This window comes from Prosopis cineraria, unplaced genomic scaffold, assembly GCF_029017545.1.
Source record: "Prosopis cineraria cultivar Desert tree isolate PC_DT_omini unplaced genomic scaffold, ASM2901754v1 PC6, whole genome shotgun sequence".
Lineage (NCBI taxonomy): Eukaryota > Viridiplantae > Streptophyta > Magnoliopsida > Fabales > Fabaceae > Prosopis > Prosopis cineraria.
In genome coordinates, this window is record NW_026555337.1 from 9,505,235 (window position 1) to 9,523,201 (window position 17,967).

Consider the following 17,967-nt stretch of genomic DNA (forward strand, 5'->3'; position numbering starts at 1 on the left):
ACACATGCGTTCCAGTGATGCAGAGACGACATTAATGGTTGGAGTGAACGACTTGTGTGGCGTGGCCACGTGATTTGTCGTGGACGAGCCATGACGAGTAAACGACACGCTCTCATGCTTATCTGAAAAAGCTAGCGGCTGAGGCACAAAACGATTTTAATTAGGGTTTCTATTGTTTACTTGGTCTTAGTCTTATTGTATGCTATAAATATATAAACATTTTGGAGTGGACACAGGACGATGTAAAATGAATGGGTTTGGTCGGCTAATTTTTTTTTTTGTTACCTATTGGTATTGTTCTTTTATTAAAGGCGATTTATTTAATGCACGGTTATGGTGGGCACTTCTTCGCAGCAATTTAAATTTTAGTTCATTATGTTATAGGAATTAACACTTCTCACATACCAAAGCCTGTTGATAATTAACACTTTTCACTAAACCAAACCCCATTAATAAGTTTCACTTGAGTCATGGAGGAGGATATTGGAGTTAAAAGATTTTCACCTGAGTAGGAATAATTAAAATAAAACATTTACATTGTAATTTTAATAAAAGGTCAGTGAGTATTAATTTGAAAATAAAATTTGGTGATCAGATTATACTTCAAGTGAAAAAGTTTAGATATTTAGGAGCTATTATTTAACATCATGAAAAAATTAATGGAGATATTATACATAGGATACAAGCTAGGTGGCTTAATTAAAAAAAAATACTAAATGAGTTATTTGCAATCATAAGGTACCTAATAAATTTAAAGAAAAGTTTTATCAAATTGTTATAATACCAACAATATTATATAGTAGTGAATGTTAGGTTTTAACGGGATAAGAAAAGCATAAAGTTGGAGTAATAGATATAAGAATATTGAGATGGATGTGTGGATATACACATAAAGACATAATTCAAAATAAGCGCATATGAAAAAAAGTGAGCGTCGCACCTGTTGAAAAAAAAATGATAGAACATTGTTTGAAATGATTTGGATATGTACGAAGAAGACTACAGTGTCTCACTTATGAGGAGAGTAGAATAGATAACTTTGAGCCTTGTCAAGAAGGGCAGAGGAAAGCTAAAGAAAATACTTTTAAAAATTATTGATCGAGACATCTTAATTAATAATATTTTTAAAAGTTTGATAAATGATATAACATAATCAGGGGCGGATCTACTTATAATATAGAGGGGCCAATTGCCCCCACAAACCTAGGACAAAATACATAGTGACTCTAAATATTTCATTTGCCTCCAATTCAAAAATTTTAACTGCCCTTCCCACTCAAGAAAGAAAAGAAAATTCATGTGGTCCCATAAAAAATTTCACTAATTTTCTAAGAAGTTTATTTGACCTAGGCTTTACTTATGTGTTTTAACTTTAAATAGAAAGAGTTTTAAAAAGAATGGAGTAATAGCTTAAAAGAATAATTTTCCCTTATTGTATGTTTAAATTGAAAATTTTATCACAAAATATATATATATACCATACAAAAGAGTTAAATCTTATTGGTAGAGAAAAGTTTAGATGAGATAAATCTTAAGGCATCATGAACTAAGTTTTTATCAATTGAACTCGCCTTTATTGGTTAAAAGTTGAAAGACTTAAGTTTTATTAATTAAAATAAAAAGTAGAATTCTATAGATATTATTTTATGTTATTATAATTTTCTACCTTATGTATAGTTCTTTAATAGCATTTCATTTTAGTAAATTGTATATTTAATATAATTTAATAAAAATTATAATTAATTTACTAATAATATTAATATTAATATTTATTTTATGTACAAATTTTGCTCCCACAAACTATTGTTTCTGGATTCATCGCTGAGTTCAATGGCATTATATAATTAATATAATTGACTTTATTTAATAGGGTAAGGTCTATTGTTATTGTTGTTTTATGATTTGTTTAACACATACGATGATGAAGGCAGCTCGATACAAGCATGACAAAAATAATGGTAATGGAGAGTTGTGCATTTATGATTTATAGAAACACATTATCTATGTTTGGAGAACTTGAATTTTTTTTTTCATACATCTAGATGACTGAATTAAATTTAAACATTGTTGAGTCTATATATATATATATATATATATTAACACCATGCATCAAGCAGAATCATAATCAAGATTTATTAGATAATTTTACAGACGCCATCTGCAACATGAACGTACGCTAGTCTGTCTTTGCTAGTCTTTCTTTCATTATCCTCTTCCTTTTGTTAACAACTCTTCGATTGAGAAGAGGTTTCAATGAAAATTCATGCACTATGACAAAGATAGGCTTTATCAGCATTTATCTTCACTACATTTACCAGAATTTTTGGTACACATGATAAAAAAGAATGAAATAAAAAATAGTTTAAAAAATAGAAACTATATATTAATTTTCTTAATTAAACTTACTTTACTTATTTAATTTTAATTTAATTTTTGTATTAATTTTGTCATAAAAATTTCTTACTAATTCAAATAATTAATTCATTGACTCTTACAAAAATAACCTAGGTTATACTTTATTATAAAATCTAATTTTTATTAATTTTGGTGTTATTCAACAATGGTCTCACTCAATAAAGTAAGAGTGTAATTGAAAAAATATATATATGACACTCATCCAATGATTTATATTTTGAATTAGGCAAAATTTTTAAAAAATAATGTATATTATGGTTTGAGAGGAGTATTTAATAAAACTTCTCTCCTATAACAATCTATTCCTTACCATCATAATTATAGGATGAAGTTTTAAAATTCAATTTAATCATAAATACTAGGTAAAGATGTAAAGATGGAATAGTAAAATTTTTTTCCCTATATTATCTCTCTTTAATTACACCAAGTTGTTGGTAAACTTTTAAGTACTAGACATACTTTATTGTGATAATTAATTTTAGTGAAGGTTAAAATTAAAAAAATCAAACATTTTTTACAAGTTTAATTAAGAATATTAACTACCATTCTTTAAAAATTATTAAATTAATTAACTTTATGTTGTAACTAGCATCAAGGAGTAAATTTTAGAGAGAGAATTTTAATAAAGGGTCCTTGACCATACTTAATTACATTCAAGGTCTCTAAATTTTTAAATTTTCACCACAGTTTCGGGGTATCAATTTGATATTAAATTTTTGAGAAAAATTAAAAAAATTATCCTTCATCTAAATTAATATTACGTCTACCTTACTTTATTTGTTAATTGATTTACTTCACTTGTTTATTTATTTATCGAATGTTGTTAATTGCCTTATTTCATTTGTTATTTCTCTAAAATAAAATTAAGTAAAAGTTTGGTAATGAACAAGTGAAGTAGAGCAATTATCAATAATCTATAAATAAATAAATAACATACAGTATATGAATCAACAAGTTGTCTTGAAATGATTTAAACACCTAAAATAAAAATAAGTTAAGCAGAGCAATTAAGAACATTTCGTAAATAAATGAATAAATAAAGTAGGGCAATTAATAAGTGAAGTAAGAAAGTTTTGATATTATTTTAAAAGAGGGGCAATTTTATCATTTCTTTAAAAAATTTTAATATCAAATCAGTATTCTTGGATTACAGTGAAATTTTAAAAGTTTGGAGGCTTTAAATGTAAATAAGTTTAGTCATGGGTTCTTTATTAAACTTCTCTCAACTTTAAAACCTGGACCTCCATCACTCTACTTCAAATCTTGGCCTTGAATTTCCTTAAAAAACCCCGTGTGAAAACTCCAGTTTAATTGAATAATTTGACTTCTGGGGAAGAGAGAGAGAGAGAGAGAGAGAGAGAGAGAGAGAGAGAGAGAGCAACATGCATGGAAAAGCGAGAAGACCAGGAATGTTTGAATTATACAGTAACGTGCTTGCACGAACTTCCCACATGACTCTTATAAAAAGCATAGCTTCATCACCATCCTCTCTCACCTTGAATTTCTGTAAATAGGTCCCTTGTTCTTACACTCATCTAACTCACAGTGCTAATCATAACAAAGTCTTTTAAGTTGCTTGCCTGCCATTATAGTGTGTGTGGTCATGGCTTCTCCTTCAAAGTCACTGATTTGTGCTCTAATTGTTGTAGTTGCTCTCTCACTGCTGGTAGAAAGTTCAGAATCATCAAGGGTGTTCCCTATGTTAATCTTCTCCTCCAAAAGAAGCAGAAAGATTGACTCTCAACTTCTGTTGAGGCAGGTGATGAGCATTGTGCCAAGAACTAGAAGCAGTCATTATCATGCAGACAGGTCAATGCTTGAAGGAAGATTGGACCGAGTCTCTCCAGCGGGCCCTGATCCTCAGCATCATTGATGATCATGATCATGAGCGTTTCCTCAAGAAATCCACAATGTCAATTTTAAAAGGGGAAAGGCACATTAACGAATGTTTGATTGATTCTTCTATCTCATTGATTGTGTGTTTGATTGAAAACATGTTCAAATGTTGCCAAAACCAATGTTTGGCATAACTGCTAATGTTTAAATCTTTAAAGTGTACTTTATTTAAAACTAGCTCAACTCGATTAGTTGAACTAGTAAATTATAAAATCAGTGATTTAGTCAATTTAATAAAAATGCTTCGTTGATGACTAAGTTTTTTTTTATCATAATTTAATTATAATTTTAAATGTTAACTTTTAAATTAGTGTCTTAATTAATTTAATAGCCTGTTTCACTTTCAAGATCTTAAATATAATATTATATTATCACAAGGAGATAAATAGAGACATGAAAATGGATGGGGTCCCACTTTCAGAAAAACTTTAGCCATCCTATACGTTATTTCTTTATAGTTACATCATCATACTGTCGCAACAAAGAGATAGAACTATCTAGTATGTAAAGGGGGAGAGAAATAAAAGCAGGTTTTATTTTTGTGTGACCTATAATGAGAAAAGCGAAGCTCATTATTTTCTCTCTATTTTTATTTACACTGTAAAATGCATTTTAAGAGATCCAAATCTCGAATTAAACGATGCAATGTGAGAAGAGATGAAAAATAGAGGAGAAAATGTGTTTTCCTGTGTCTCTCGCTGACTTGAGAGTCTCACAAATTTACATGAAGCGTTTAAAATTAATTAAATACTCATGTTATATATGTAAATTATACGCGTTATGTTTTTTCTCTCAAAATTGACACTAATAATTTCTTAGGAAATGGGAAGAATTAGGAGGTGCTGCTGCTTCACTGATGCATTATGATATATTATATACAGTCTCCTCTGTATGAATTAAGCAGAATTAATAAGTAAAAATTTGTTTTTTATATATAGTTTTATTATCTTTAGAATTCACGTGTCAGATTTTTAAAACTTTGCTTATATAATGATTGAGACCTCAATACATCTTATTTTTCTCCATCCTTTTTTCTCCTATTGTTCTCTTTTCACGTTTGCTAAGATTATGTCCAAAGCAAAAAATTCTTCATGTCAAATACTAATCAAATCAATTTTTAAAGACAATAAATCTATGTTTGATATTCTTTTATTAACTTTCTGATCAGTTTAATTAATTTACACAAATTTATTTTGGTGGAAATTGGATTGTCTAGGACATTTCACATTTTCACTTATTACATTGACAAAGGTTCTTTTTCAAGTGAACTTTTTAGATACATCCAATTCAATCACTATATTATTTATGTTCTATGTAATAAAAATACATCAAGTCGCATTAATATTTGTGATCTCTAATCAAATTTTAGAGCTTTGTGATACATTGTTGTTGCTGATTTTTTTTTTTTTTAATGCAAAGGAGAGACAAGCCCAAGAAGTGAACTTAAAAGGCCAAGAGTCAAGGCCTATATGGGCATGGTTTGGTACATATCAAGAAAGTAAATATTTGCAACCTTCAGGTAGCTCAAACATGATCATGAAACAAGCATCCACATTATATAAATTACAATATTTGAAGTCTAAATTGTAATTATTTAAAGGATAAATAAAAAATACAAGACATTACAAGTACTATAAAAGTTCACAACTTAAATTTAAATTCTTATTACCATTTAAACAATAAAAAATAACTGCATTACATAATGAATTTTATTTTTTAAATAATCTCAAATTTATATTATAAAATTACACAACAAACTTAAGCAATGAAATTTTATAATTTTTTTAAATTAAATTAATTCAACATTAAATTAAAAATGAAAGGCCCATACCTTTCAAGGCTAAGCCTTAATGGACCCAAGCCTTAAATATGATCATACAATCAATTATTGAAACCCAATCTTTAAAAAATTTGAGATAAATGATCTGATCCTATAAACCCAACTTATTTTCCCGGCTTTAATGCACCAATCCATGTGTACCTATATTTGTGTACCGTGTCAATATAAATGTCTCTTTATAGTATAATCTTTTGCCCCATATATCCTTTTCTTCTTAATTTGCTCCTATAGGTCTCAGCAAACACAGCAGCTCTATCACATTCTTGTTTCTTCAATGATGTCAAAATCGAGGCCAGAGTGAGGGAATGCAAAAGGAAAGGGACCATTCCTTTATTCTTCAGTCCTTATCCATTCCAGAATATGTGAACAATCTTCATCTTTAATGAAATGCCTTCATAAGAAACTCAGTTGTTAAGCTCTTTGTATCAATGAATCTAATCATCATTACTGTTCTGTCTCCACAAAAGTATACCTATTTTTTGGGCGGTATGACTTGAGTTGAGCAGCTTCTTGGCGATTAGGTATATCTCTAGACATTCCAAGGCATTCAGGCACGATGCGATTTCCACTCCAATCACGATAAGCATTGTTGATGAATTCAATAATTTCATTCTGCCATGGGTTGTTCACCCCAAGATCACCATAATAAAACCATGTGAACGAAATAACACAACTGCAACAAGGAGGTGGGCCACTAATTTGAGGATTAATTAAAGGAAATTGTCAAGGTTTATGCCGCCAAAGAGTACTTTAACACAAGCTTAAATTATTAAATGAAAAGTTCATGTATAGTATGACTGTAATGTCAAATACTCCCATTTACGCAGAAGTCTATTGTAGTGTGGGCAAATATTTTACGCTGAAACTATGTTAGGTATGCTTTTTGCCAGCACTAGAATAAACTTTCGTGTGAAATTGGGGAAGAATAAAGGGAAGAAACAAACATTCCAAGTTATGCTCATTGGTCTTCAAATGCCACACCAAATCAGAAGCCTTAATTTTCCTCCATGGCAAGAGCAGTTGAATAAATAAAAGAAACTTCAGACTTGGGATTGGGTTAAACGTCCATTGCCAAAACAGAATATAAGTAATTACAGGCAAATCATTAACCATGGGTAGCACATTATAGTGTAAAAGCCAATGGCAACGAGGTTTTATTACCAGTGGTTTGGAAGCATCAAGCCAGTGGTATATCTGCTCATTGCGAAACCACGTCAATTGTCTTTTTGCAAAATTCCTGCATAATGATTTAAGAGGGGGAAAAAAATACAAGCCACACATACATATATCTCATCATTGGGTAAGGTAATCCAGCAACAATCTATCTCAAGCAGATCAAGATGAAAATCCAACTAAGCTCTGGGAAAGTAAACAAATATATGCTCCCCAAACACAAGCTGCCATGCATGACTTATAATTCATGAGGGTTGAGAATGGAGTCTATTAAACCAAAGCACAAGATATTAAACCAAGCAAACAAAAAGCTCATCCAAAATACTATTCATAGGATGTAAAAACTTGTATGATACCTGTTGTTCTATGATATTTAAATGATTGAAAAAAACTTATCATGGGAAGATTGAAAAATTGTATATTTAGGTTCATCTGTCAAATCAAAAGTCAAGTTCCCAAACCTATGGAAAAATGCTAAAAACAGCACACTTCACAAAACTTCATCATCCCTGACTTGAGGTTATCCTATTCCGACATTTATTAGGCCAATCCCACTGAATAAAGATTAAACTGTACAGATTGAACAAAAAGTATTACCTAGTTTCTTTTTGAAATTCAGATAAAAAATTGTAAAATTCTTCAGCTGAACTCTGTCCCCCATGTTGTTGGCATCTGAGTAAGTATTCCATAGCCTGAAATAATACAGTGAAATATAAGTAGAATATCCAACAACTTATATAGCCGTCACAATGATCAAATGACAAAAAAATACTCCAAAAAAATATTGCAAATATCATCAGCACGATAATCTATTAGTTATCATCTGCAGATAGTAAAATTTGAATGAAAATAGACAAAAGAAAACGATTTACTTGTCTATAACCAATTGCTCGTGTTGCAGAATTGGAATTTGGATGAAGACCCAACTTTAGAAGCCATTGAGCCTCAGAAAGAATCCCATCCCTTCCTGCAGTTTAAAAAAAGGTACTTAACACCAAGGAAGAATGTGTCATACGATGTTAGTTTAAAGCATGCACAGTTGCATACAAATGAAATGCTAACAATAACTAGTCATTTACCAAGACTTATTTAACTGATTAACTCCCACAGGAAGCCAATTACTATCCAATAAAGGAAATGCTGCTTAAGGGAAACCATAGAGAAGAATATACTACAAAATATATGGGAAGCATAATAAACTTTTCATATATTTTCTATCATATTTTCCATCAAAAACATACCAGGCAGATCATTTTACAACTTAGCACCACATAATTAGATAATTATAATTTTTTCTTCACAATCATATTTTTATTGGAGGTCTTGAAAGCAAACATATAAAGGGACTTTACTAGAAACATGTCCTAATTGAACGACAGATAGTGTGTTTCTGGCCCACAAAACACATAAACACATACCTAATAGCATATCTTCACACCGCTGGTCAATTCTTTTATATAGTTCAAGTCTCTGACGAGAAAGGAAAAAGCAGATGAACTCATAAGGCAAATCTGAGAACATGGGATCTTCCATTGAATCACCAGAAATGTTGACATCAGAAGATTCAAAACCATTGGTATCACTATAACCCCCCTGTCCCCTGAAAGAATCATATGGCACCCGAAAAGCTGATGGAGGTGATCCACTAGACTGCCATTCCAAAAGAATATAAACGAATGATGAAAACATATTGTAAATATATCCCAGACAACTTAATAATCTAAACCTCTGAAAATATAGAGATGACAAATATATCCCTGCAGAACATAGAACTATGATTAGTTTATTAATAATGAACAATAGTTAAAGCTAATAATTTTGGAAAGATTTAATGGCAATGGAACTACAATAAGAAACTGTTTTCATATACTCATTCGTGCTCACAATGTAGCTGCATTGTCCTCATATTTGCTTCCGTGCACAATGAATGAGCAAGAGAGATAGGCAGGCCAAGGGAATATATAAGATTAGCAGCAAGTTTGGTACCCAAAATTTTATAGAATGGGATGAAACTTGAAATTAAAAAAAATGATTTTGAGGATGAAGAATTAACCGTGTCCGAACTTTAAAAAAATAATAACAAGGGAAAGAAACTCTTGAGTAATAATCATAAGAATATAGTAAACATTGCAAAGAACAAGAAAGGGAATCCTTTCCTTCCATGATACTCCCTCCAGTTCTATTTGTAATACACTTTTTACAAGTAATTTTTGATCCAAATGTAGGACATTTTGTAATAATTAAACTATTTTTTTCAATTTTACCCTTTTTTGATTAGCGTGAAAGTATTTAATATAGTTGTATCATTATTTAAAATTAAAGGTAAAAAAGAAAGCATATCTCATTTTTTTATACTATTGCGAGAATTTTTATTTTTTTTTAAGGTATGTAAAACGGTTGAAAGTGTCCTATAGCAAGGACCAAGGGGAGTAGATAATAGGTCCAAAGAGCACTTTTTTCGTTCTTCAGCTGAGGTTTGAAATTTGCATGGTTGCTATGCAAGGCAGATCCATTTAGATTTGTTCATGTTAAAAAAAATTTAGCTTACTTTGATAATCTCTAGGCTGCGCTGTAATCGATACCAATCATTCACTGCTAAAGTTTGGGCCTTCAGGTCTCCTGCATTTACCACCAACTGCACAGCAGCATCCCAATCTTCATTTTTCTGCAGCTCAGCTAACTCTGAATATAATTCAGATTTGACATCAGGAGAGGCTTTGGGAACATCTGGTTTTCCATATATGAACCTGATATTTTGAAGCTCAAACAACAGAACATATAGATATTTTTGTGCCACAAAAGCTGATTTTAACAGCTTACTGTGAACTAAATTGAGAGCCATGTGAAATAATACAGTGATAATAATATACTTGATGCCAACGCAGCAGCAATTATCCGAATAGCAACTTTTGTGGACAAAAGGCAAAATAATAGGCTTTTGTTTGCTAAAGCTAATTAGCCCAGTATGTCTATAAAACAAAAACAAATACTGGTCAACCAATTTAAGATAGTAACTTCCAAGAGAACAATACTCATCTCTTGAGCACATAAGTTATGCATTACCCAACACCTAATTTGCACTGATTCTCGAACATCTACATACTAATACAAGCATTCAACTGTGCTTCCCATCCCTTTTATTTACTTACAATTTTGTTTTCCTTCACTTTACATATTATTCTGTTATTATGGTGCTGATTCATGAAAAATCTTTTATCCTAAGTATTTGTTTCAAGCAGAGATAACTATACAAGGAAACTTCAGTAGTGAACACTTCACATTCAATTCTAAAGCACACTCAAGAGAACTATGAACTGAAGCATATTATCCATTTGGCTTTGATTAAATTAAAACAAAAACCATTTTGGAAATATTAGAAACAAATAGCTTTCAAACCAAATTAACATATAAATAACTGCATTATTAGAATTTGACGATGAGAAACATGGACTATGTTTCCTGCATAGTTGCTTAAACTGAGGAATTCAGTCGGAAAAACAAGACTTACCATCTTAAGTACAGCCCAGTTCCCCCAACAACTATGGGAACACGATCATTGTCAAGGATACATCTTGTAGCTTGCCTTGCATCCTCAAAAAAATTTCCAGCTGAATAGTCTGATAAATAACAGTATGTCTTTTACACCTCAATTTTATTGCCAAGTGAATAACATCTTCTAGGAATATATGTTGAAGCAAAGATAGCCAGCCCAACAAAGAACTTAAGAACATACCTTTAGATGGATGCAATATGTCAATCAGATGATGTTTTACCTCCTGACAAGAATAATCAACCAAAAAAAAAAAACAAGAAGAAGAAGAATAAAAATCTACAAATGAAGTTTGAGATTTCCAGTTATTGAATGATAGACAAAATGGATGTGTTTATATAAAATGCATTTCATTGTCATGAAATTGGCACCATTCCACATTTGAAATTTCACTGATACATAATGTGAACGCTGAGAATGCATATTATACAGAATAACAGAAAGAAAAAAAAATCCTGAGGATCATGTCATATGTTATAACAAAAAGTGTATGTTCTTTTTTGTTTCTTTTAATCAATGATTTACCGTTTCAAGCTTGGAGAAAAGCATAGTTAAAATTTTAATTTCAATGCCAAGGACTGTTGAAATCACCAACAACATAATATCAAAAAGTCTCCCCAAAGGCAAATTTTGACGAGTGAAACAGAAACCAAAGTTCCATTACTAAAAAGAAAGGGGGGAAAAGGTGTCAAGAATTCTAAAACTTAAACCCACACAAAATGCCCCAGGCAATTTGATTAATTGAATGACATGGAAAAACTAAAAATTTACAATAGATACTCTATATGGCAACTTCAAGAAACCGTGGAATATTCTATGTCTAAAACTATGCACCTTTCTATCATTTGGGGAAGGTTTAGCGGATCCAACATCAAGACCTTGGTACACCTGAAATACAAGTAATCTTGAATAGATATAGGCTAAAGGAAACATCTACACCCGTACTATTACTAGTAAAAGGGAAGACTGCAGTTATTTAGATACGATTGGTTTCCATGATTTACTCCTGAAAATTAAATCATATACCATTTTGAGAGTCAAAAGGCAAAACTATTTTCTCACTTTTCAGTCACCACTATAATACACTGCAGTAGTGCAATATAAGGAAATAATCGCGTATATAACTCTAATATTTTTCACCCAATAAATTTTTTCTCTTTCAAATCCTGAATTTTATCAGAAAACTAAAGAATACTGGGGGATAAATAGTTAAGTTAATCTTTCATCGATGAAATGGAGAAAAACAATCATAAGTTGGCGCCCACAATACCAAATTTCTTTCTTATGTGAAGGAACCCAAATGACCTCTTATTATTCTTAAGTGGTAGAATAGTTTCCCATTTTCCAAGAGCCAACACATCCACAAAGGCACAGAGAGATAAGGTAGGGAGCATAACATTCATCTTTCACATTACCCAACCCTAAACAGCAGGCAATACTACCCAAAACTATCAACTCTTCCCTTCTTAAACCCAAAAATCACGCTAAATATTATACTGGCTTCCTTACATGACGAAATAAACAAGCTGCAATTTACACAAAAATGTTTCTACTTCGTCCTCTAACCCACTTCTTTCAGCTAACCTGGACCGAGTCGGCACTGACAATTTCGCCATTGAGTCGCTTCGTAAGTTCGAATGCAAGCCGACTTTTACCAGCGCCAGTGGGTCCAGAAATCACAATGACCTTCTCTTTGGTCTCCTTCTTGTAAGTTCCAGAGACTGCAGGCGCCGGGAACACGATACACCGGTACCGTAAAGTAAATGAGAAAAGAGATGGTGAGAACAAGAGTCTCCTCGGTGGGCAACACGTACCGAGACTGTGCACCATACAATTAACCATATTCTCTCGAAATCCTTGTTGATGGAAGAGGGTGAAAACGCATGCTTTTATTTGACCTCAGCTTAACATTGAAATTGAACGGATAAGGGAAGAATAAATGTTACTGTGTCCAACGAGTTACTTGGTTAAGTATTAATTTTATCTAAAAAAAATAAGTTTTTAATTCTATCTCTACTTAGATTTAAAAAAAAAAATCAAACTTTTATTGCATTCTAATAATTCATGAATTTAAATAAAAATAATATTATACGAGTAAAAACATAATTAATACCCCAATTAAAGATTAAAAAAATATTTTAGATGGTGTTCTATGATAAATACAAGATAAAGTATACGTGAAGATTTTTTTATTTCTTTTTTTCAATGGTGAATGGTGGCAAACACACACTTTCTCTCCTTCCATTCAAAAATATAATGTACTTTTAATTAAATTATAATTTTTAATAAGTTAATTAATTATTTTTAAGTTTACATTATCTTTTCATATTTATCCTTACTTAATATAATGTTTTATTTAAAGATAAATGATTAAGTGTTTGAAATTTATGAGCATTCTGACCTCAAGTATTATGCGAAAAGCGCGTTAAACCCTAACTTTTAAAATGTATGAAATGGACTCTAAATTTTTAAATTCATAACAAATTACACTCATAGTTAACTTATACTTAATGTCGTTATTGTTCACTTAGTAAAACCCATTCAAAATACTCATGTAGCAGCCTTTTGCTAATGTGTCATTTTTTAATAAGCACTAGAGATTTTACACTATTACGTGACTCTTAAATCCTAAACTTTAAAATTTAGAACAAATTAGCACATTAGCAAATGACACATGAGTAAATAACTGCCACATTTGCATTTTAATTGAGCCCTATTAAGTGAATAATAATGGAGTTAAGTATAAGTTAACAATAGGGGTCATTTGCAATGAATGTATAAGTTTATGGTTCATTTTGTATATTTTATAAGTTCAAGATTTATGTTATTTTTCATGTAATACTTCAGGGTTTAGAGTAATCATTAATCCTTTTTATTTAAAATTCATTAATTATAAATTAAAAATTTAAAATATGTTATATTTTTTAATATATATTCTCAGAGTATATAAGATGCTAATATAAGTGTTTATTTTTTGTTTTATTAAATTTAAAAATTACAAAATAAAAATTTGATTAAAGAACAGATGAAATTAGATTTAAATTCTCGTATTTTCATAAAATATGTTAAAAGTATTATAAGTAATTGATTAAAGACTTGATATTCAATATTTCAATAAATAAATTTTATTAAATATTATTGGAAACTAAAATATGTCGCGTTCTTGAATCTAAAATTAACATATTTCAATAGATGTAACTTGTACATGTATCTATCCACATCAATCTGCCTATATATCTTTCTTCTTGTGTTTTTTTTTTTTTTTTGCCAAATATCTGAATATATATCTACATATGTGGTAAAATCCAGATTTGCAAACGGTGGGGCCCATTTTTTTAAAATTTCCTACTTGTAAGGTGGTGGGGCCCTTTTTTTAAAAAAAATTGCATGTAAATATCAATAATCATCAATACACGATCTAAAGTCGAATCAACCAATAATTTTCACTTCTAACAATGATAAACAACACTTAACTTTTTTCAGTTTCTCATTTGTGAACCCGCCATCTTTGGAGGCTTCCAGCTCTTAACACAACATCTCAAACTTCCAAGTTCCAAGACACTAATTCCAAATAAAGTTCCCATGCAAGCTATTAAGGCCCTTCCATTTGAGTGTACATTGAGATTAAAAGGTTGGGACAAGGTAGAATAGAAGGTTCTCATAACCAGTACCTACAACTACAAACAAACGGTGTGCCTTGTACAATCTTGTCAAACTCATTAATTGGAAGATGCAAGACTTGAGTTAGAACTCGTTAATAGTAGTGGAAGTCCAGGTGGTGTTGAAGGAGTCGACATAGAAACTGGCAAGCTTCATTCTTTGTCATGTGAGATCGGCGGAGCAAGATTTGAAGGAGAGAGCAAAGGAGGGCGTGATAGAGGGAGGAAGTGAATTGAAACAGGAGAAGGTGCAAAATGTAAAAGTGATACGGAGTCACAACTGAGATAGAGAGATGGAAGGCTGAGAATATGAGCCTTTAGACTAGAACGATCAACGGTGGTGATGGCAATTCCTGCGCTTGAAAGTTGAAAGTAAGTGTTTTTTGTTTAGTTGGCCAAAAAATAGTAAATTAATAGGTACAAATTGATATTTAATCATTTATTATATTATATCAACAGATGAAAAGAAATAATCTTAAAAATAATAATAAATATAATTTTTCAAAAATATGTTATTTTATTTTAAACATAATAAATGCATTCAAAAAATTTATGTAGTTATGAAAAATATATTATAATTTATTTACGGTGCGCAAGTTTGCTAGATGAATGTGTCTTCAAATGGTATGATATACCTAACTTTTAAATCAAATGGTGAGTTTTTGATTGGGCTTTTTACCACAATTTTCTTAAATGCAAGTGCTTAGAAATAAAAGAAAAGAAATAAGGATGGAGAAAAATGAAAAACTTGCACGGTAAGAGCAGGCATTATATTGATAATGATAGAAAAACATTACAGAAAATATAAGATGAAAAACTAAAAAAAAAAAGCGTTTGAGCATTGTTGCTATTGTCCTATCGAGAGCTCTGCACTCTACTTATTGTTGGAGAACTCATTATGAAACTATGTTTAATTTGTTGAAAGAGGAAGTGTCTAATTTGATCAAATCAGGTTTTGAATTTATTTAAGTGTTATTGAATTGATTGTTGGAATTGTTGGACAGATTGGAGAGGTCTCATATAGAGTTGGGAATACGGACGGGCTCGGCTCATAAAAGCCTGGCCCTTATGGGCTCGGCCCTTTAGGGCCTGAGCCCTAAAGCTCGGTTTTCCATTTTGACCCCCATTTTTCAAGCCCGGCTCTTATACTCAGGGTTCAGGGCTAGGCTTGTAAGCCCTTTCTTAAAAAATAAAAAAATTAAAATAAAATTAAACATTATAAATAAATTAAAATATTTTAAAATTAAAAAAAATTAAAATTATCATAATTTTTTAAAAATTAAATAACATACATTAGAAGTCTAGTAATAAAATTTAAATCTTCATTTAAAAAATAGTTCATTTTTTTTTATAAATATACAAACATAATAATTATAGAAAAATAAAAAATATCATAAATTTTATATTATACACTGATATTTATTAAATTAGATTAAATTAATTTTAGAATAAATTAAAACTAATAATAATATAATGTGTGTAGGATTAGGTGAGCAGGTCATTGATTTCAACCACGTGTTTTACTAAAAAAATAATAATAAAAATAATATAACAGGGCTTAAAGGACAGCCCGAGCCCGAACCCTATTTTACAGGACTTATCAGGGCCAAGCCTTCAAGCCCGATTACTTTAAAAAAAATTATTTTTAAAACCCGAACTCTTATTTAAACAGGGCTTTTAAGCCTGGCCCTCCAAGCCCGGCCCTTATTCCCGACTCTAGTCTCATACGTGTTGTAGCTTTCTTCTTTTATAAGCACAAAGTGACATTTTTCACATGGTTTGATACTTTTTTTAGTGTCATTATTTGCAGTTATCTCCAAAACTTTCTTCTCTAGTTGCTTGACCAAGTCCTTCTACAACCATCTCACTTCTAGAAGATTTTGGTGGATTTAGGCTAAAATTAAGACTATGATGCAAATAATTGGGATTGATGCCAAATTTAGATTTTATCACAAACATATTTTTTTTTCAAATTTATAATAATTTTTGAGAGGAAATGATAAATTTAAGAAGTATTCATAATTAATTTCATATATTATTAAAAAAATATTTTTTTATTAGATATTAATTTTCATAATAATTTCATGAGAGCCAAGTAGGTCTCAACATCGAAGGCCATGTGTTTGAGCTTTCTTCATAAAAAAATTATTATTTTTTTTAAAAACTTATGTCATAAAATTTTATTATATTTGTTTAAATTTGGGGATTAATTATAATTTAACAATATATATTTCTTATTATTTTGATAAGATACTTTTAATAATTTCGAAAATTAATCTAATACTGATGAGATCACGAGAGAAAATGTTATAAAATTGTAGAAATATATGAAGATATTATAAAATTTTAAAATAGCTAAATACAAATCATTTTTTATAAATAAAATATTTATGAAAATATCATAAAATATAAAAATAATCAAATAATAATTAATTTTAGTATTTTAATTAAATATAAAATAATAAATACTTTTTATAAATCTCTACAAAATAAATATTTTTTATAAAATTTTTAAACTATCTAAAAAATAACTTATTTTTTGATAGAAAACAAATGGGTCATAATCAGATTAAATTTGTTTAATCAGAAGCATTTCTGAACACCAGTTTCAAACGAGACTATTGCCAGTAATTAGAATAAAATAATAATCATATTTAAAACCCCCAAGTTTTACAATTTGTATTTCTCAAATTTGAAACTGGTAAAAAAAGGATTTTGAATAAATCATATTAAAAAATATTTTTGAATTTTGCAAAAAATATTTCAAGCAAAAAGCTGCCAACGCTTTATCTAACTCACGCACAAGAGAAATGGCTAAATTTCAACTTCGTTAACCCGTTGTTATGGACGTAAACTTTACTCATCTTCTTAACATTTACACTCTTAAACAACGTGAGACTCCTTTTATAATACAAAACTACAACTAATGTATAATATAATACTCTTAAATAAAATAATTGACTTATAATTCACAATTGACTCTTATAAATTCTCAATTGATATTATAAATAATCATAAATATTTTTACTTGATTTTCCAAGTAGTTATTGTAAATTCTCAATTAGCATTACAAATAATTTTAAGTATATTTAATAAAATTTTCAAGTGATTATTTATATTTTTTAATTGCATGTAAAGATCATGATCTATTATTGAGATTTCAATAATTCATAATATGTAATTGTTATTAATATTTTTATGAGTTTTAATTGTTATTTTTCCTTTTAGAAAATCAGAATTTTAACCAAGTTTTTTTAGGAAACATAAGTTAGTTAATAATAATTTACATTATGATCCACATGGGGCATATAAGATGATCAACTTTTAACATTTGAATGCATTGAATTCATAAAAGAAAACTCACTCAGTGATGAACGGGTGTAAATGAATATACTTTTGCCGATTTACCATTGACCAATCCGCAGCAATACAAT

At 29.8% G+C, this 17,967-nt stretch overlaps 1 protein-coding gene across 2 annotated transcripts; it reads right to left on the reverse strand.

Annotated features, from left to right (window-relative positions):
* Nucleotides 1-6,069: 6,069 nt before the first annotated feature.
* On the reverse strand, nucleotides 6,070-12,791 carry LOC129313808 (tRNA dimethylallyltransferase 9-like). 2 transcript variants are annotated; one of them, XM_054957214.1, is made up of 11 exons: nucleotides 12,459-12,789; nucleotides 11,709-11,762; nucleotides 11,058-11,100; nucleotides 10,833-10,941; nucleotides 9,873-10,071; nucleotides 8,743-8,974; nucleotides 8,197-8,291; nucleotides 7,922-8,016; nucleotides 7,313-7,388; nucleotides 6,624-6,763; nucleotides 6,070-6,542 (listed from the first exon to the last, which is right to left on the reverse strand). In XM_054957214.1, the coding sequence occupies exons 1-11, from the start codon at nucleotides 12,714-12,716 to the stop codon at nucleotides 6,482-6,484; spliced, it is 1,362 nt and encodes a 453-aa protein (XP_054813189.1). In that variant the 5' UTR covers nucleotides 12,717-12,789; the 3' UTR covers nucleotides 6,070-6,481. The 2 variants fall into 2 exon arrangements, with proteins under 2 accessions (XP_054813189.1, XP_054813190.1); XM_054957215.1 differs by lacking the exon at nucleotides 11,709-11,762 and having other exon boundaries at nucleotides 12,459-12,791.
* Between the last annotated feature and the right edge of the window lie 5,176 nt (nucleotides 12,792-17,967).

Excerpts from the sequence above, each read along its gene's own strand:
- LOC129313808 (XM_054957214.1), bottom strand. The coding sequence starts at position 12,716 with ATGGTTAATTGTATGGTGCACAGTCTCGGTACGTGTTGCCCACCGAGG. Across the intron at positions 10,072-10,832 it reads ACTGGGCTGTACTTAAGATG|GTTCATATATGGAAAACCAG; the intron begins GTAAGTCTTGTT and ends TCAAAATATCAG. Across the intron at positions 7,389-7,921 it reads GAATTTCAAAAAGAAACTAG|GAATTTTGCAAAAAGACAAT; the intron begins GTAATACTTTTT and ends ATCATTATGCAG.